At 53.8% G+C, this 20392-nt stretch overlaps 1 protein-coding gene across 2 annotated transcripts; it reads right to left on the minus strand.

The window, feature by feature from the left end:
* Nucleotides 1-1645: 1645 nt before the first annotated feature.
* Extl1 (exostosin like glycosyltransferase 1) lies at nucleotides 1646-18419 on the minus strand. Of its 2 annotated transcripts, XM_075944915.1 has the most exons (12): nucleotides 18320-18419; nucleotides 16790-17561; nucleotides 10078-10168; nucleotides 9762-9869; nucleotides 8407-8526; nucleotides 7743-7875; nucleotides 7486-7592; nucleotides 5646-5735; nucleotides 4903-4989; nucleotides 4477-4637; nucleotides 3437-3605; nucleotides 1646-3280 (listed from the first exon to the last, which is right to left on the minus strand). In XM_075944915.1, the coding sequence occupies exons 1-12, from the start codon at nucleotides 18381-18383 to the stop codon at nucleotides 3098-3100; spliced, it is 2085 nt and encodes a 694-aa protein (XP_075801030.1). In that variant the 5' UTR covers nucleotides 18384-18419; the 3' UTR covers nucleotides 1646-3097. The 2 variants fall into 2 exon arrangements, with proteins under 2 accessions (XP_075801030.1, XP_075801031.1); XM_075944916.1 differs by lacking the exon at nucleotides 9762-9869 and having other exon boundaries at nucleotides 18320-18394.
* Between the last annotated feature and the right edge of the window lie 1973 nt (nucleotides 18420-20392).

Here is a 20392-nt window from a genome sequence, read left to right on the forward strand (position 1 = left end):
ACTTGCCACGTGGGTGCTGGGAATTGAACCTGGATCCTCTGGAAAAGCAGCCAGTGCTCTTAACCACTGAACCATCTCTTCAGCCCCTTAATTTTTTTATTTGATTATTATTGTGTATCCGTGCACAAGTATAGGCATTTGTGTTCCACGGTGCATGTGGGTCAGAGGACAACTTTCGGGAACTTGTTTTCTCTTTGCGCTGTGGGTTCTGGGTCACCAATCTTGTACTTCCACCTAGAGTGGTCTCACTGGCCAGGTTTCTGGTCCTCTTGCCTCTTCCTCCTAAAGGCTGGGATTACAGGTATACTGCAGATACATCTGGCTTTTTCAGTTTTTAATTTTAGATAGCCCACGCTAGCCTGTAATTCCCATCCTCCTGTCTCAGCCTCCTGAGGAGGATTAGAGCATGAACCACTCACCTCCTGACCTCTCGTTTGACCCTCTCCCCATCTGTTAAAAACAAAACTAAGAACAAAAGAACAAACTCTGCCTTTCAGCACCATGAGCGCCCACCCCTCAGGCTCCATTAACCCCAAGACTCTGGATATTAGGGTTATCTGTGTGCCATACCTTTGTGCCTCTCAAGAGCTGGTCATCGCTGTCCTTTTCACGGTTGCCAATGTTCTGAGAAATATCTTGTGCATGTGGTCTAGACTAGCCTGGGACTTTCTGAGAGTCTCCTGCCCTGCCTCAGCCTCCTGAGTGCTGTAGCGACTATAGACATGAGCTTCTGGACTGTTTTCCTCTTTCTTTTAAATAGTATTTGATTGTGTGTGTGTGTGTGTGTGTACACGTGCGCGTAGTTATCTGCATATGAACCATGTGATTGGGTGTCTTTGGAGACCAGAAGAGAGTGTTGGATGCCCCGGAACAGAAGTTATCGGTGTTTGAGCCACCCAGTGTGGTTGGGAACCCAGGCAGGGTCCTTTGCAAGAGTAGAAAACGCTCTTAAGCACTGAGCCATCTCTCCAGTCCCCACAGGTTTCATTAAAACCAAGGTTCAGAGAGGCTAAGCCACGCAGCCGGCATGAGACACGTCCCGCATACCCTGGGTAATCTGTTACCGCAGGGGTTGAGAGCTGCTGAATCCAAGGCTGCCTTCCACACAGGCACAGCCAACGGAAGGCAGCCTATTGTCCTGCAAAGGTGTCTCCTGTCCCCGGGCTGGCGCTGGCACTGGGTGCCCTCCATCCTTGGCAGGCTGCCTAGACAGCAGCTGTACAGATTCCTCACCCTCAAGTGCTCCTGACAGCGGGCCAGGCCGCCACCCCCCACTTTAATCTCTAGTCCCCTCTTGCACCTCAAGCATCTGACAGCTCCTGGCTTCCAATAAACGGCCCACTTTCCACACCGGGCTGTGATAGGATCCAGGAAGGACCTGAGTCATACAGGGGCCAGGAGGGAAGCTGGAGAAAGGGGGTGAGAGGCCTCAGGGGACAGACTGTTCCGGCCAGCAACCCAGTCACGGGAGTTTCCACAGTGGCTCAATCCATCAAAGAAGGAGAACACCTGATACCTTGGGCCTGGGTTAGACCCCACCCCCACCGTCTGGAGTCACCCCAGGCCCCCACCACGCTCCCCCTTGACCCTGAGCGCCCGCCACACCACGCAGCTGCTGCGCGGGTATTTATAGCCTGAGCGTGAGTGGGCAAGGACACGTGCTTTATTTCGGAAGTGATAATTCCAGTTCCAGGTGGACGAACCCAAGAAAAGTCCCTCCCAGACTCCACTCTTACCTACAGGACACCGAGAACAGCCCTCTCCCCGCAACCAGCGCAGTTGCGAACAGCCCAAGCTCTGAGTGTGCAGGCCAAAGTGAGCTTCTGTCATATTCCTCCCGAGTTTCCAGACTGGGGGCTAACACACACCCGTGCCTCGACTTCCCCTCAATTCGCCCTCTGGCTCAGTCTTTAACTCCATAGTCTGGCACTGTGGCTCACGCCTGTAACTCTACTTGGGAAGCTGAGGCAGTAAGCCTGGGTTTACAGAGTCAGACCTCGTCTCACTTCTCATGTCCACCCTCCCCCCACCAAAAAAAAAAATTGAAAGCCAGGATGTAATGGCGAACACTTTTAATTCTAGCTCTCTGGAAAGCAGAGGCAAGTGGATCTCTGTGAGTTCTAGGCTGGCCTTGTCTACTGAATGAGTTCAGGACAGACAGTACTATACAGAGAAACCCTGTCTTGAAAAAAATGAAAAACGAAAGAAAAAAATTCAAGAAAGCAAAAACAAACACCAAACTCCATTCCTTTGAAGGGAGAGTAGTGCAGCTGACCTCTAGTGGTCAAGGTTGGTAGTGCAGCACGGCCAGTTTGGTCGCTCCAGAGACCAGCATCTGCCATCTCTGGCACACAACACCCTAAATTCTCCAGTTATTCCTGAGTCCTGGCTTCTTTGCTCACTCTTGATTGAGCCTGGCAACCCTGGTGTCTACGGATGTCTGCTTTCTTCGTGGACTAAGAACCCCAGAGCAGGGGATGGAGTTTTGTCTCGTGCACACTCTGCCCGCCCACTTTCCACAACGCTGATATCCAGTTAATACTCTTGTAACTATAGGTCAAATATTTACGATGAGCGAGGCGGTGGTTGGCGCACACCTTTTAATCCCAGCACTCGGAAGGCAGAGGCAGACAGATCTTTATGAGTTCGAGAACAGCCTGGTCTACAAAGCTAGTTTCAGGATAGCCAGGGCTACAACTGAAACCCTGTCTCAAAAAAAAAAAAATAAAAAACTTACGATGCACCTGCCAGACCAAAGAGAGGAGGGCAAGATCCGCCCTCCGGAGCTCCCAGGCCCGTCCTGAGGCCCGGCGGTGTGCACAAGCACTCAGTGTGAACCGTGCTAGGGCTTCGAACCACCAAGGAGGTGAGTGGGCATGCGGGTTAGGAATGGATCAGGCAGAGATACAGAGAAAGGCATTTCTGGGACCGGGATCGGCTTGTGCCCCGGCCTGTGCCAAACGCAGATTTGCCTCAGCCAGGGGGAGACCCCGCCCCTCTGGGCGCCCTGTCGAGCCCGGCCAACCCAGACGTGACTTTTATCCGTAAAAGTTTTGATTGGTTGTCTCCTGTCCAGCAGGCAGGTGCAGCGCTTTACCTAGGGTTTCTCTAGACTGCGGTACTTCTTGCGTTGCACGGACACCGGGTCCTTGAACAGCACCGGGTCCATTCGCACTCGAGAGGACACCAGAGGCATGTGGCCGAACCTTGCTGCCACATGGTTGATGCAGTCTTGAGCCAAAGGCTGAGGCTCGGGTCTGGGCCCAGGTCCCTCAGCGACCTAAGAGGTGGAAGGGAAACGTATCCACGAAGCTTGTCTGAGCCCTCACCCCTGCTGCCGCAAGAGCTGGATTAGACAGCAAAAGAGAATCCGCCCTCTTTCCTTTCCCCCAGCCCGTGCTTTCCTAGTACGGACCAGTCCCCGGGGTCCTCTCACCAGCGGAGCGGCGTCCTGGCGCTGCCTGCCATAAGGCACCTTGATAGGGGGCAGCCTGGTGACAGTTGCTACCAGGAAGTTCATCAGGACGTCCACACAGGCAGGCGTGTCGTCTACCAGGGTCCTCAGGGCCTTAGTCAGGGAGTGGGTGAAGAGGGTGTGGTAGTACCTGTGAGGTGTGAGGTAGGCCTTAGGGGGATGGGAAAGGCTGCAGGCGGGATCCATTTACCTTCCTTGGGCCCCAGACCTGAAAGCTGTTTTCCAAGACCTGTACGCCACCTCCTCACAGGGAGCTCCTGTCCTGGGCATGACCAGGCTCTCCAAGTGCCCTGTGGCATAAGAGATGGGCAGTGATGTATCCCGTCGCTACAACCTCCTTGGGGCCCACCTTCTGGGCTCCCAAGTCTGAACTCAGTCAGACTTGGTGGCAGGGGGAGTATTATATGGTTCCAAAGCCGTCAAACATGGCTACGCAAAGACCAGCTTCAGGGAGGCTGTGTACAAGCTGGGCCCCCTCTGCACACGAGGATTATCCTTCTCCATCCTGAGAGCCAGTTCCGTGATACATGGATGAGGTTTAAGTGCATTAAAGAATCACTTTCAAGAGGTCCCTGAAGCCAGGCCTGGTGGGGAACAGTGTCTGTAATCTCAGCCCTCAGCTGCATAGGGAGCCTGTCTCTGAGTCAGGGTTTCCAGACATCCCAGGCTGACCTCAAACTCACCACGCAGCTGATGCGTCCTTGAACTCCTGGTCCCCCTGAGCCAGTGCTGGGATTACAGCTGTGTGCCAACATGCCCACTTTTAGTCAGGATTGGGAATGGAATCCAAGGCTTTGCACACGCTACCCAAGTGCTCTGAACAACTGAGCTAGCTTCCCAGCCCAGCTCAAAGAGGAGAAGCCCCCAGATCACGTCACTGGGAAGAGGGTTTATCTAGGCCTTGACCCTTGACTCCAGACAGCAGGCACCCACCCACCCACTCCTGGGTTGGGACTGGAGCCTCTGGCCCTTTCTCCCTGTGCTGGGGCCAAAGATTGCACCTGTGGTAGAAGGCAGCCGTAGTAAGGGCCATGGAGAATTCATTGGCCAGCTCAGTACTGTAGCCCCAGACACCTTGGGCCTCATTCCAGAAGTGGTTCCACGTCAGAAAGCCGACCATCCGCTCAGGGAAGCTCTGCCACACTGCAAAGGCAAAGTCCACCTGCAGAGGGATTTAAGCGAGCTATGAGGAGGAACTTTCTGACCCAAATCCTTACAGCCAATGAGGGGAGGCCAGCCTGCCTGAGGGGTTGGGGCAGAGCTTAGGGGATGGGAGCCATTGCTTGGAAGTTTAGCGTGAGTGTTCCTGCGAAACTCGGGGGAACTTGCCCAGTCAGGAGCAAAGGGTTGGACCTCAGGGCGTGGGAACCTGACGTGTCTTTGGTGTGTCCCCACCACACCGGAAGTCTCTTGGGTCCCGCCCTCACCTCACTGGTAGAAAGAGTGCTGTGGACATCGAGGCTGAGGATGGCATTGGTGCTGATGTTGTCGTACGGGAAGAATCGATCGCTGGCCTGTGGTGAGGCGGAGGGAGCTGAGGGCGTCTCAGCATGAGAAACACCCGTCAACCTCCACTCAGTAAGAAGAAGCCCTTCAGATAGGGTGTAGAAGGGAAAGCCAGAGATGTAGAAGCCTGCCCACAAGCCTAGATGGCAGTTTGCCCTTTGTCTCTAAGGATCCTTTAGTTGGCATCTAGGGTTCCCTCTATTATCACATCAGATGCGTTATTTGAAATAAACCTGACTTGGTGAGATGAGAGTGTCTGCCTAGAAGACCACGGCATGGGGCATGTGGTGTGCCGTTGTGCAGGTTCCCAGCCCCCCCCTTTCCAGCCCACTGTGCTTCTCTCTGCAGTATTTCTCCATGAGCCCACGTTCCTCATCTGAGACCTCACCCCTTATTTGAGACACCCCTGAAGCCTCTTGCCTCACATATTCTGGGAACCTCAGTACTCTGTATTTTCCAGGGCTAGAAGTGGAACCCAGGACCCTGCACAGAGCAGGCAACTGTGTACCAACAAGACCCACCCTAGCGTAAGAGCTTCGGTCCAATTAGACCCTCAGCTAGAACCCATGGCCCGACTCCTTCAGACCCATAGAGAAGCCCAGCTAGGCTCAGGACATCCCGAGTCAGTCCTCCCTGGTCCCCAGTGGGAGTCCTCCCTCTTCACCTTCCTGTGCCCCTCGATGACTGCCAAGGGCACCGTTGTCTCAGGCCACCTGTCAGGGGGTGGCTCCTCACTGCTCCAGAGGATCAGGATCTAGGAAGAAAGGGGATGTATCTGAAGTCTGGGATTGGGATTAGAAGGGGAGTCTCGGGATGGTCTTTCATAGGGTGGATGGAGCGCGGAGCACGGAGAGCAGCTACTTCCACACTTGGTGGATGCATGTCCCTTCACTGCCACCTTCTGGAAGGCAAAAATTCTGGCTGAGACAGGTGGTGGTGAATGCCTGTAATTCCAGCATCTAGGAGGCAGAGGGAAGCAGATCTCTGAGCGGTCGCCCTAGACAGGGTCTCTTTATACAGCTGTGGCTGTCTTGGAACTCACTACGTAGACCTGGCTGATCTCGAATTCAGTCTGCCACTGCTCCCAAGTGCTGTGATCACAGCCGTGTGTCACACGTCACATGCCATCCCCGTCTTCCCTCTAGGGTTTGTATCCTCGTCCTTGTCTGCTCAGTCCCAATGCCCCAACTGGAGAGAGGCTCCCTCTTCACCCTGGCCGAGCTACTCCCGTCCTCTGAGAGTCACGAGTGGAGTCTTTGGTGGGTCTTTGTTTTCGCTTAGGTGGCTTTATTATTTTATGTGCAGGAAGGTTCTGCCTGCACGTCTGTGCACCAGGTGCCTGCCTGCCTGGTGCCTACAGAGGTCAGAAGGGTCACCAGATCCCCTAGAATTAACGTCACCAATGGTCGTGAGCCATATGGGTGCTGGGAGCTGAACCTGAGCTCTCTTAAAGGACAAGCATTCTTAACCAATGAGCCATTTGTCCAGCCCTGTTTTTTTTTTGTTGTTGTTATATGGCTTTTGAGACAGGATCTTTTTTTTTTATTTAAGAATTTTATTGTAAAGCTCCTTTACAAGTTTTAAAGATGGAGAGGTTCTATTATGATTTTTTAATGATATTAAATAATAGCATGACTTAGAATGTCAGTCATCTATGCAGGCTCACATTCTTCTACTTCAATGTCTACTTTCATATTTCCATTGGTTGCAGAACAAGGAATTCTGGCCATTAATGGTTTACTTTTAACAGATGATCACAGTGTTACCTGAGATGGTTTGTGACTTTAGCGTAGGGTTTGTTCCCTTAAACCCTGTCTACCAGCTAAGCATCTGCTCCGAGGCTCCTTCCTCTGCGATTACCTTCTAAGGTGTGGTCACACCAGCAGCGTACACAGATTTCAATGTAAAAAAGGAATTTATACTAACACTACTCATATGTAGCCATATTTTAGAAAGCAACTTCTGCTTTTTATGTCTACTGGCAATCTGGTGTTTTTAGAGTGGTCTGTTACATAGAGGCAGAATCTTATTACGTAGCCTTGGCTGGCCTTACACTCACTGTGTAGCCCAGGCTAGCCTGTCTCCATCTTTCAGCATCCTTCCAGCTCAAGTGCTGGAATTATAGGCATGAGCCACCACACTTGGCAACCTGTGTTCTCTGGACAGTGTCGGTACCAAGAACCGCTAACATTACAGACCAAGGGGAGGAGTCCTCCCCTGTTCTTTCTTTGGTTCTCAGCACTGATGCCCAGGCCTGGTCTCAAGGTGAGAAAATGAATGAATGAATGAATGAATGAGTGAGTGAATACTTCCTTCCAGCCCCACCAAGAAGCACCACCTCTTCTAGGGCTTCGCCAATTCTGATGCAGTTCAGGGAAAGAACAAGGAACCTGAGACTGAAAGCCTGCCTTTCCCCCAGATGTGTGGTCATCTAGGGCCTTGCTTTGCTCCTTGCGTCCACCCTGGGCCCCAGGGCTCCAGCTGTCGGGGGCGGGGGGTCAGACCTGGGCACAATGCCGGGAAGCTGCCACCACCTGGATAAGCTTCAGCAGGGGCTCGCCAGAGACCCCCACCCAGATCAGGGCACTGAAACTGCTCTCAGGGCTGGACCCTGGGGAAGGAGACACAGGCAGTTAGGAGGGAGAAGGTGGAGCCCCAAAGAACCAAGAGAGGTATTAGAGTTTGAGAGTATCTACAGACAAAACTGGAACAAACCTGGGGGAGCTGAGGTCACCTCAAGCTGTCCCACCCCCAGACATACCCTGTTGCAGGTGATAAAAGGGGAAGTCCTTCAGGCTTGTGGAAAAAGTAGGGAGAGCCAGGAGTGCCCCCGGAGGGCTGTTCCACATCAGTGAGGGGTGACCTGATGCACCCCAGATCCTGTCCTGAATGATCTGTGGAAAGAGGAGGCGACTGTCAGTCTGGCTAGTGTGTGGGGTTCAGACAGCAGGCTATGGGTGGGGCCTGAGAAAGGGGCAGAGCCTGAAAGAGGCGGGGCCTGAGGAGGGGGCGATGGGAGGAGATACTCTACTAGGACCACTTAGCCCCACCCCTTTCCCTTGCTGGTGCCAAACACCCGAGAAGCTATAAGCCAGAGGAGTCTGCTTCTGTAGCGGGATTGTACAGCTGACAGATGGCGACATGGTTTTCCCTCCTTTCCTCACTCCCACAGACACAAGTTCTTCCAGCACTCCAGACTGCTTCTGCCATCCATGAGAGCGAGCCTATGCTTGGAACGCACAGGCCACAGACAAGGGCAAGCTACGACTAGGGGAAAACGCGCGTCCAGGACCACACAGCCATCCGTGCCTAGGTTTTCCCAGAAGCATCGAGGGAGGACCCACAACCCTCGAAGAATGAAAGAGAAGGATGGAGAAGGGAAGGGCTGAGGCTAAGCCCGGGGCCCCTGCACAGGAGTCTCTCACCTCTAGTGTGGTGTGGACGACTTTTTCCACTGAAGAGAAGTAGGCGGTCCACAGAAACTGGGTCTGCTGGCGCAGGGAGAGAATCCGCGAAGGGAGCATTTCACGGAGGGCAGTCAGGACCTGAAGGAGCAGCGGAAGAGAAAGAGGAGGCCTGGGGTCTGGGGTCTGGCCCTGACGGACCCCGAAAGGAGAAAGCTGATGTCAGAGCTCTGGGAACTCGGAGCTTCCATGATGTGCACCCTGTGTTTAGGGTCACACAGACCTGGTTTTAAGTGGCATTGAACGTTAGGTAAGGTGGCATGTGCCTGTAAATCCTGGCACCCGAGAGGCGGAGGCAGAAGGTCCTTGAATTCAAGGTCAGCTTGGACTAAGAGACCTTGTCTTAAAGAAAAGAAAGAAAAAAGAAAGCCAAAACACTAAAGGGTAGGAGTGGCTGAGGATGGGGGAGGAGGAAGGGAAATGGGGACTCGGTTGACAAAGTACCCGCAGAGCATGGACAAAGCCATGGGTTTGATCCCCAACACCATATAAACTGTCACCATTGATGCATGCCTGCAATCCTAGTATTCAGTAGCTGGAGGCAGGAGGATCAGAAGTTCAAGATCATTGTAGGCTCCATAGAGGATTTGAGGCCAGCATAAGCTACACAAGACCCTATTCAAAATACCAAATTGGAGAGGGGGAGGCAGTGACTGTCACAACATCTCCAGTCCCACTTTCCCCATCTGTAGAATGGGCACATTAAACGCTTCCTCATAGTTGGTTATAAAGACTCAACTAGAAAATGCCCATTTAATGTTTAGGTCATGTGGAGACTCAATGGATAAATATAAGTGTTGTGTGCGTGCGTGTGTGTGTAAGCCCAAGCATGTTCATGTATCTGTTTCTTTCTGACACTATCCCAGGCTAGCTTCAAACTTCCTATGTAGTTGAAGGGGACCTTGAATTTCTGATCTCCCTGCCTTGTTATGTATCCTGTTGGGGTTGTAGGTGTGGCCACCAGGCTCCATTGCTGCCTTTCAGGCCTCCACCTAACTCCCCAGACGCCTCAAGGCAGCTCCCATGTATTCTTCAGATCCAAGCAAAGTCAGTTTCATCAGATGGAAAAGACACGGGGGTCTTAATTCATTTCCTTTCAGCAGAGCTCCAGAGATCACCTGATCTAACCTATCCCATTGTAGAGATGGGGAAACTGAGGCTGAAAGTGGCTCAAAACTTGCTCTCACCAAGCCCAGAGTCTCCACCTTCATCTGTATCTATGGGAGAGCCCTTGAGGGAGGCAATGGGGATAGAAGGGCCAGGTTCCTGGGATCCCTCCCCTGACATGCCCCCCACCAAGGTACCCCCTGAGCTACCTGCAGCGGGAGCCTCTCATCAGCAACGATGGCTGCCTTGGTCCAGTCGATGACTTCGGAGAAAGGCAGCTCCCAGCGCGGGCTAAGGAGCACAGGGATACAGCCGGCCTGGGGGGCAGGGCAGTCATTGGGGAGCCCAGCCCCTCCCTGCACAGACTCACCACCACCCCAATTCACAGTAGCAGTCCCTGCTGTTGGGGGAAAGGATAAGGAGGGTTGGGGGGACAGGGACCCCCTTCCTATGTGCATGTGCCCAGCATTCCAGCACTCGAGGGTGGAGGTGCAGAGGCTGGGGGATATTCAGGTTGGGATGTACCTGAAGGGCTTGGAGGAAGCAGGAGGCAGCAGATCGGTGGCCAGGAATGAGGCAGAAGGTGGCATTGGGTAGTGTTTCTCCTGGGTGGATCCTGAGAAGGTACAGGAAGGGCTCTGGGCATGGGAGCCCGAGACAGCTGCCCCTCACTGTCCTTGGCGGCCCCAGTGGCCTTGCAGTGACTTTCCCGCAGTCACAAGATGTGTCCTCAGACAGCCAGACAGCCACACACTGACAGTAACATAACCAGGGGCAGAGACCTGGCCCTGGCCTCTCCTCCGCTCACTGCTGCTGGGGACTCAGAAACAATGCCTGCCCTTGGTGGCCTCAGACACCTCCCTCCTCTTCCTTGTACCTCAGTTCTTTCATTTACAAAGTGGGAGGTTATGGGTCTCGTGTCCTTCCTTCCACTTCCACTCTGGCTCAGTCCTCCACGTCACCCCAGTGACCCCCACATCCAGTCCTCCCCATCACCCAAGAGACTCCACATCCAGCCCACCCCGTCACCCGAGTGACCCCCACATCCAGCCCACCCCGTCACCCGAGTGACCCCCACATCCAGCCCACCCCGTCACCCGAGTGACCTCCACATCCAGCCCACCCCGTCACCCGAGTGACCTCCACATCCAGTCCTCCACATCACCCAAGAGACTCCACATCCAGCCCACCCCGTCACCCGAGTGACCCCCACATCCAGCCCACCCCGTCACCCGAGTGACCCCCACATCCAGCCCACCCCGTCACCCGAGTGACCTCCACATCCAGCCCACCCCGTCACCCGAGTGACCTCCACATCCAGTCCTCCACATCACCCAAGAGACTCCACATCCAGCCCACCCCGTCACCCGAGTGACCCCCACATCCAGCCCACCCCGTCACCCGAGTGACCTCCACATCCAGCCCACCCCGTCACCCGAGTGACCTCCACACTCAGCCCTCCACATCACCCAAGAGACCTCCACATCCGGTCCTCCACATCACCCAAGAGACCTCCACATCCGGTCCTCCACATCACCCAAGAGACCTCCACATCCGGTCCTCCACATCACCCAAGAGACCTCTTCATCCAATCCTCCCTGTCACCTGAGTGACCTCCACATCCAGCCCACCCCATCACCTGAGTGGCCTCCACATCCAGCCCACCCCGTCACCCGAGTGACCTCCACATCCAGCCCACCCCATCACCCGAGTGACCTCATCCAGTCCTCCCCATCACCCGAGTGATCTCCACACTCAGCCCACTCCAAGTGACCTCTGCATCCAGCCCGCCCCATCACCCGAGTGACTTCCACATCCAGTCCTCCCCCTCACCCGAGTGACCTCCACATCCAGCCCACCCTGTCACCTGAGTGACCTCCACACTCAGCCCTCCCGCACTGGAGGCCTAGCCGTGAAAGGCTTCTCTGTACTGAGGTGGGCTGGGCCTCCAGCCTGGAACTGTACAGGAAGCTCTTGCCCACAACCCTGTCTTGGAGGACAGGCCTCCTCTGTTTCCCCCCTCCTCCTCCCCCAGCCTCAGAGCCATGATCAGGTTGTGCTAGTGAGTCTGAGGGAGTGTCCAGAAGCCACAGCCTCCTCAGAGCCACCTCTCTGGAACTGCCAGTTTAGGGAACCAAGGACTGCAATCTAGCTGGGGAAGAAAGGGCCAGAAGGGACCCATGGGTGCACACAGTGCTCAATGAAGTGCGTGAAGGGGCGACCCATGACCTCCTCAGCTGATCTCTGCTCCGAGTCAGTCCTCCAGCAGAACCAGGCAGCTCCAGTAGAGGAGACTTGGTCTCAAGGAGAGGGACTGGGCTTCCGTGAGAACGAAGATGTGCCAATCCCAATCCCCAGCTATTTCAGCCATCATGCAGGATAGGTTCGGGGTCCACCGGGGGCCTTTGGAAGGAACCACAAAACAAACCTCACCCCTTTGTGACATTAAACCATAGCTCTGGCCAGGCAGCCCAGCTCCCCACTCCCGCAGTGAGCTGTACGGAACTAAAAGGAGCCCACGGAGAGAAAAGGGGCCCACTGCATTGACTGTACCCCTCGGTTTCTAGGTCCCTTCCATCTTATGCCCTCTCCCTCGTCCCGAGTGCCCTCTCTGCCCCACGCAGGAAGTTCCTTCTGCTCTACAGCAAAGACCTGGCTCAGTGTCACCCTCTCCAGGAAGCCCTCCTCGATAGCCCAGCCAGCCACCATTCCTGTTCTAAGCGGTTTCCATGTACACAGATCATTCTTGCAGCCACTCCCTGAAATGGAACAGACCGCCATCCTATCCTATCTGACAGGCGAGGAAACTGAGGCCCAAGGACGCCCTTGGTTCTGAAGTAGAGCAGACTACAGCAATGGTGCTCAGCCCTCCTATGCTGTGGCCCTTTAATGCGGGCCCTCACATGGTGACCCCACCACAGAAATATTTTCGCTGCTACTTCAAAACTGTAATTTTGTTACTGTTGTGAATCATAATGTACGTATCTGTGTTTTCCGATCGTCTTGGGCGACCCAAAGGTTGAGAATCACTGCACTATAGCCTTCCCCGGCCTAACACTGTACCACTGGTCACCTGCCTCCCTGACAGGGCTGAGTTAGCAGAGCACAGGGGCTGAAGGAACAGCTGTGTGGGGCTGGGAGCGACAGTCAGAGAGGGAACTTGTGCTCTCTGTGCTGACCACCAAGCAGTCTGAGGCTAGTCTACTGTTTACATTATGCGCCGTAGGCCTAGGGCTTCAGAGCCCATGGTGAATGGCACGGTTCTGCCCTCAGCCACGGGGTTCACCAGAGCCTGTCCACGACAGAGCCATAGTGTGGCTTCCATGGTTCCTAGGGTTTTGCAGTCACTCCTACCCTGGAGGAAAATACTCAAATTATATTTAAGTACTGGGTTAATATATAAAAAAATAATCAAAGTGTTTATATATCAAAGCGTTTTCGGAGCAGGGCACAGAAACATCCACTCAATTCACATTAACGACGGGAAGATGGGTGAAGAGTTTGACTCCTGGAGCCCATGTAAAGATGGACAACCTTGTCCTCTGACAGACAGACTAAACTTTTTCAGTGGGGAGGGGGGATGGGATCATGGCTCCACAAGTGGAACACTGCACACGAGACCTCACTTTGGAGGCTGGAAAGCTGGCTCAGCAGTTAAGGGCACCTCTTGCTCTTGCAAAGGACTCGGGTTTGGTTCCCAGCGCCCACATGGCAGCTCACAAACATCCGTAACAGTAGTTTCTCCAACTCCTAGGAATCCAATGCCCTCTTTTGCTCTCTGTCTCTCTCCCTCTCCTCTCTCTCTCTGTTTTGTTTTTTTGTTTTTGTACTTTTTTTTTTTTGAGACAGGGTCTCACTATGTGGCTCTGGCTGTCCTGGAACACAATCTGTAGATCTGGCTGTCCTGGAACTCATAGAGATCCGTCTGCGTCTGCCTCTGCCTCCCGAGTGCTGTGATTAAAGGTGTGTACCACCATCATCTGGCCTCTTTAGATCTCTTAAAGTATCTTGCATACATATGGTATAATAAATGCATGCAAGGACACATACACATAAAACAATAAATAAACAAATTTTATGAGACCAGACTTTAGATCCCCCAACACCCAGCGAAATACTGAGGAGGCATGGCCGTCCACTTGTAATCTCAACATAAGGTATGGAGACGGGAGCCTACAAACAAGCTAGCTAGCTGGACTTGGTGAACTGGTGAGCTCTGGGTTCAAGAGAGGGGCTCTGCCTCGGTGTATAAAGTAGAGAATAATTGGGAAGATAGCCATCAACTTCGGGCCTCCACACACATGTGCCCACTTGTGCACATGGATCCCCACACATGTGTGGCCACATACATGTGAGCTAGCGTGCATGTATGCACAGGCATGTGCAGAATTTTAAAAACGGAGACGAGACTGGGCATGGTAGCACACATCTGTCATCTCGGTACATGGGTGGTGGAGACAGGGAAGATTAAGCATTCAAGACCATCTTCACCCACGCAGTGAGCTGAAAGTTCTCCAGCCTGGGCTACAGGAGAACAAACAGAAAAGAGGTACTTGGGAGTACCTACACACACCCTGGGTGTACAGAGCTCCCCAGAAAAGGAAAACACAGAAAATGATGGAACCAGCGCTCGGCTCCAGAAAGGAAACCTGGGTGGTCGAGCCAGGTGGGAGGGGGACGTTTGAATGTGTACCCCTTTGTACCACTGGAATTCTTCGTACTGTGAATGAATCACCTATTCATAAAAATAAAGAAATTACAATTTCAGTGGGCGGGCCCTTATTCCAAAGCAACAGGAGACTATTCAACCAAGGTGGAAAAACACTGGCACGGGGGCCGAAAGTACAGTTCTGAATCCCAACCCCACTGCAGAGTGCTTGATTGGAAAAGTGAGGGGATCTGGGGAGCAGAGAGCCCCTGGCACTCCCCACACACAACTCTCTGAGTCTGTTTCCTGTGCCCTGAGATGGGGACTCTTATCTCCTGTGGGGGCTGCTGGGAGAATCAGCAGTCATGGAGGAAGGTGGGTATAGCTCAGTTCCCTGGGCAGCCGCCACCACCACTACCTGTCTGCCAGCCAGGGGATGTGGGATGGTGGCAGGGACTGCAGTGCCTCTTTCTCTGGCCAGTGCTTGCTTATTCGGGTTGTCCTCTGGGGCTGGTGTCCCTCTCTCACTCTGTCCCTAGGCAGCTGTCGGGTCCTTCTGAGAAACTGAGGACAATGACTACCACACAGCAGACCTTGGGAATAAACTCATCGTGGGAAACGCTTCCCGGAGCAGGGTGGCCACGCATCTGTAGTCCCAGTCCCCACACTCAGGAGGAAAAGGCAGCAGAATTATCGTGTGCTCAAGGCCAGCGGGGTCTACCCTGAACCTTCCAAGTAGGTCAGGGCAAAACAACAACAGCAACAACCACACACATATCTACAGGTGGCCCATCCTACACCAGAACACTTTCCCTCAGCAAGTACAGTCATAACTAAAGTTAGCCCAGAGAGGGCCTTCTGGTGACAAACAGAGCCAGTGTGGGCTCAGTGGGCAAAGAGAGGGCATGGTGACCCCGACACAGGAACCTTGTCACCACAGGAGAGTTTTCGGGAGGCTCTGGGCCCGAGGAGCCCCAAGTTCTCTCATCTCCAGAAGGGCTGGCCCTGGGAATGACAGGGCAGGCTTCCAGGAGGTCTTCCAAGTGCCTCCAGGATTCCTTTCCCTTCAGAGCCCAAAGCCTCGGGCAGAGGCAGCACTGGAGCTTGGCCAGGAGAAGGAGTCCTGGGGGAAGCTGAGCTCAGAATAGCCCAACTGGAGGGTAGGGAGGGAGACCACAGGAGGAGGCAAAACAGAGACACGGGAAGACACCTGAGGACTGTAACTCACGTCTGCCCTGGGATGATGGAGAGGGAGCCCCGGGCCCACAGCCTGGGCAACTTTAGAAGTTGGAGTTGATGGCTTTCTGGAGACTTACAGGTTCACTAATTAGGGTGACAGGCTTAGGTCACTTAGTAATTAGGACGTGTGCCCCACCCACCAGCACAGGCGGAGGGCTGTCTACACAAGCTCTCCAGGCCCTTATGTCTATGCAGGCATTCTCACTGGTAGGAAGTTCTTTCGATCTGACCTAGGTCATCTTTCTAAACTCAAAGGCTGTTATTTCCTTGAGAGATTAATCTCCAAAATTAGACACAAGAGCAGATTCCAGCTGGGACCAGTTACCAGTCTCTGTGGCTCCCCTGAGGCCTTCGATGGGAGTGAGTGATCGTAACTCTTGCTTAAAACACAGAACTGTCATACTGAAGGCTCTGGAGACAGACAATTCTGGATTCAAACATTGGCTGTGCTCACTCTGGCCCCATGGCCACAGGTTAAGTTACCGAGCCTGTATCATCTTTACATATTCTAGTGAGAGCAATTACGTATAATTGTGTGTGTGTGTGAGTGTCTGTACACACACAGGTGTGAAGGCCAGAGATGGAGGCTGGGTGTCTTTTCCCGTCACTCCCCACTTTATCTTTTGTACGCGTATCTATTTATTTGTGTGCATGGGCGCCTCCGTGCCTTGGAGAGGAGCGTGTGGTGTGTGGACATCAGAGGACAGTTCCCAGACATCTGTTCACGCTTTCTAGCTCGTGGGCTTGGGGACTGAACTCAGGTCAGGCTTGGTGGCAAGCGCCTTTGCCCATCAAGACATCTTTAAATGCAGGATCTCTTACTGAACCTGAAACCCACTCACTCAGTTAAACTCACTGTCAGGGGCTCTAGGGACCTTCCTGTCTCTACCTTCCCAGGACTGGGCATTTTATGGGGTAGGTGGGGAATGAACCCCTGTCTATTTGTACGGCAAAAACCACATGACTGGTCTCCCTCCCCCGTCTGCAACCATTGTTTAAGGAAGTACTTACACCAAGTGAGTGACAGATAAATGTCTGTTACATAAAACATTACGAGTAGGAGGGACGGGGTAACAGGAATGGGGGAGGAGGAGGAGGAGGAGTAAGCCATGTTAGGTGTCTAAGACTCTCCAAAGGAGAATTCCAAAACCCACCTTTCCATCCCTTTAAGACAAATCATTTTGGCGGAAGTCCACTCTGCTATCTTAACCCCATCTCGCCTGCTGCAGCGGAGACTGGTCAGGACTAGCTCCCTCGGACAGGATGTCACTCTTGTCCTTTGCTTCATCCTCTGGACTTGCTGCTTTCGCAGCCCCTCCCATTCAGCTCCCCAAGGGCAGGTTTACTTACTGCTGGGGTCCAGGGTCTTGTTCACAGTGCCTGTCCCAAGGGCAGGCCGAGGCATGGGTGCGCCAACCACCCTTCTCCTCTGCTACGGCCAGTAAAGTGGCCCCAGGCTGGGGACTATGCTGCCGCAGCTGACCAGGGACCCCACCTCGCAATGGGTGAGCTTCAGGAAGATATGGGAGCGCTACATCGAAGCCTGGTCGGAAGATGTCCGAGGAGGGGCTGGCCTCAGCTACCATCGCCTGTCCCAGCCTGGTGCAGGGAGCTGGGTACAGACTGAGGACCAGATGGTTCCGGCCCCCATTCCAGTACGGAGGCAGGGGCCCGCACGCTCCTCTATGGTCTTGGCTGGGGAGGAAGAGGTGGAGGCAAGCTTCTGCTGGGCTAAGTGCATAGTATCGGGAGCCTTCCAAGGAGTCCAGGATCCTGCGATGAGCCTCAGCGGTTGGTCCAGCTGAAGAGTGCACAAAGATCTTGAGGAGATTTCCCTTACATTTGGAGGTGTCGAAGCAAGCTCCCCAGGTGCAGCTGCTCCCCCGAGGGGCTTGACGAAGCTGCGGGCCATCTTCTGGGAGTGCTTCAGACTGGAAGAAACTCCGGAGGAAGGCAGCATCCAGCCAGCGGGGCCAGCCTTGGGAGCGCCCTGGAAGAGGCCTGGGTGGCACTGCCAGGCGAAGCGGGAAGAGTCCCAGGAAGAGGAGGAGGAGCCAGACTGACAGTGCCAGCCAGAAGGACTTTCTTCTCCACAGGGGCATGTGGCCATCCACAGTCAGGGCTAGAAGGAAGTTAGGAACTTCTGTAGCAAATGGGGAAGGTGAGGACCCCAGGGCAGGAGAGAGGGTCTGGGAATCAGCGTTCTGGTCCAGCACCCTCACTGCACAGACGGGGAGACTGAGGCTCACTGAGGGCAGGCTCCCTGCCTAGGTTCAAACAGCGTTATTGGCCACCTGTGGGAATGACCCCTGTGGGAGGTCCTGGCTTTCTGAGCAGGCCTTCCCACAGCCTAGCCAGCCTTTGCCCTCTCATCAGGGCCCCTCTGCCCTGAGCCACCGCTTGGACTGATGTAACCCTTGTCCAGGCCACAAGACCGTGGCCATCTGCCCTGGTGACTGCACTCGCTGACCTTACCCTTGACCCAGAGGCAGGTAGCCAGACTACGGAGAACTAGTCTGGGCTCATGGGGGTGGGCGGCTGGGGGGTGGCCAACGGTGATGTGGAAGGAAACAGGGCTGGTTTCTCCCACTCCTGCCTCTGCCCCAACGGCCTTTGAGAATCCCTGGTTACCCCTGTAGTTTGGTGGTTCTCCTTCCGTGGCAGAGCTAAAAATAGATCTTATGCCCATGTGGGCCACCGGGGCCAGCTGAAGTTAGAGTCTGGGTGCAGCCCATGCCTGCTGCCCGGGGGAATGAGAGGATTCGGGATTCTGTTCTTCCCCTCTGCTATGGCCCCTAACCCGGGCAGCTCCCCTGCACCCTCCGGCTGAGAGCTGTCGCGGGGTAAGGGAGCTGTCACAGGGCAGAGTCCAAGACCTACGCTTCGATCCTGCTCCAGCCCCACAAGCGCTGCCGGCAGCTCCAGGTCCCACGCCAGTAAGCATCTGGTCCGTCCAGATCGCTTTCCTAGCAGCAGCCTGACTCCGCCCCGCCAGCCCTGATTGGCTCCTGGCTAGGAGGCAGGGTCTCTTAACCCCTTCCGGTCTCCTTTCCTGGGGTGCTGTTCTGTTTCATTTTGTTTTCCTTTAGTGGCAGGGTCTCCAGTACCCCAGGTTGGTTTCAAGCAACGTTGCAGCCAGGGACCTTGAGTTTCTGATCCTCCGAGTGCTGGGATTCCAGCTATGTGTCGTCACACCTGGCTCTGGAAGACTAATGATGACCAGGAGGGCGCCACACTTCACTGTGGCCCTGTGCTGACAGCCTTTTTCTCTCCAAGGTCTTTACCGATGATTCACAGTCACATTTATCTGGCATTTTCCCTCTTGATTATTGTTATTATCATTATCTATATTTTAAGTTTATTTTGTGGGGCTGGGACTGGAACCCAGGGCTCCGTGCCTACTAGACAGCGGTCCACCACTGAGATAGATCACCAGCCCAATTGTTTTTATTATTATTATTATTTTTAACTGTTGAGAGATCACCAGCCCAATTGTTGTTTTTTAATTTTAATTTTATTTATTTTTTTAAAACTTTATTTAACTTTATTTCATGTGCATTGGTATAACGATGTCAGATTCTCTGAAACTGGAGTTACAGACAGCCATGAGCTGCCATGTGGGTGCTGGGAGTTGAACCCGGGCCCTCTGGAGGAGCAGTCAGCGCTCTTAACCACTGAGCAAGCTCACCAGCCCTATTTTTATTTTTTTATTTTACCTGTTGAGAAAAGTGAAGCTCAGAGAGGGGACAGGCTCTCCCTAAGGTGACCCAGCTTGAAGTGTCTGGGGGAAGATTTGAACCCAGAGCCTGGCCTGATGGGGCTTCTGTTTGTCCCGCTGATCACTGGACGGAGCTCGGCAGTGACTACCTGCATCTGTAGAATGGATGAACAGCATCCTCCCTGGAGGGTTGCCTAGGTAGGTCCTAGTAGAGCCACTGATGGGGGGGCAGGTTATCCACAAGGAGGTACCCTTCCTGATCTGGGGGGGATGCTGACTTGATAGGAGAGCCACTGGGTGACCATTCTATCCTCAGTGAAGGACAGGGCACAGCTGTGTGCCTAGGAACATCCCAAAAACAGAGTCGAAGGGAAACGGACCTCCTGGCACTAAGAGGTTGGTTGCTCAGGGATAGACAGCCACTCAGGCAAATGCCATTTTCACACAGAAGATGGGTGTGGGTATGTGCTGTTGCTGTCTTACCGGGCTGGCTTCCTCGGCTGCCTGGAATTGGTGGAGGTTTCCTTCCTGCGGGAAGCTGCCCTCACTCTCCTCCATGTCCTCATTCCGTCTCTGCTTCTCTCCACCCCCCTCTTCACAGTCATCTAACAGATCCTTAGCAGCTCTAACTTGGACCATGTTCCCCCGGAGGCCCTAAATAAAGGTAGCGGTGTAAGGGACTACAACCTGAGCATGTTGGGAATGATGGGAAAAGAGATAGGATCATCATCCCCATTTTACAGAAGTAAAAGCCGAACTCAAGTTCCCTGATACTCTCTGCTTGTATTCCCATGGTTTAGCCAGTTCTTTTGGCTTTGGAGCCTGTCCTGGAACTAGCGCTTGTAGACCAGGCTGGCCTCGAATTCACAGAGATCTGCCTGCCTCTGCCTCTGGAGTGCTGGGATTAAAGGTGCGTGCCACCACCACCCAGTCCCACCGCCCCCCCCCGCCTTTTAAAAAATGTTTTATTTTTATTTGGTGTGTTTGAGTGTTTGCCCACATGTATATACATGTACCATGCTCATGCCTGGGGCCGGAAGAGGACGGCAGATTCACTGGAACGTGAGTTACAGATAATTGTGAGCCGCCATGTGGGTTCTGGGCATCACACCTGGGTCATCGGCAAGAACAAGTGCTCCTTTCTGATGAGCCATCTCCCCAGCTCCACCATCTGCTCCTTTAACCACTAAACAAGGCAATCTCTCTGCTGAGTTGGGGGGTCCTATTCCACCCCT

The sequence above is a fragment of the Microtus pennsylvanicus genome, chromosome 13 (assembly GCF_037038515.1).
Source record: "Microtus pennsylvanicus isolate mMicPen1 chromosome 13, mMicPen1.hap1, whole genome shotgun sequence".
Classification (NCBI taxonomy): Eukaryota; Metazoa; Chordata; class Mammalia; order Rodentia; family Cricetidae; genus Microtus; species Microtus pennsylvanicus.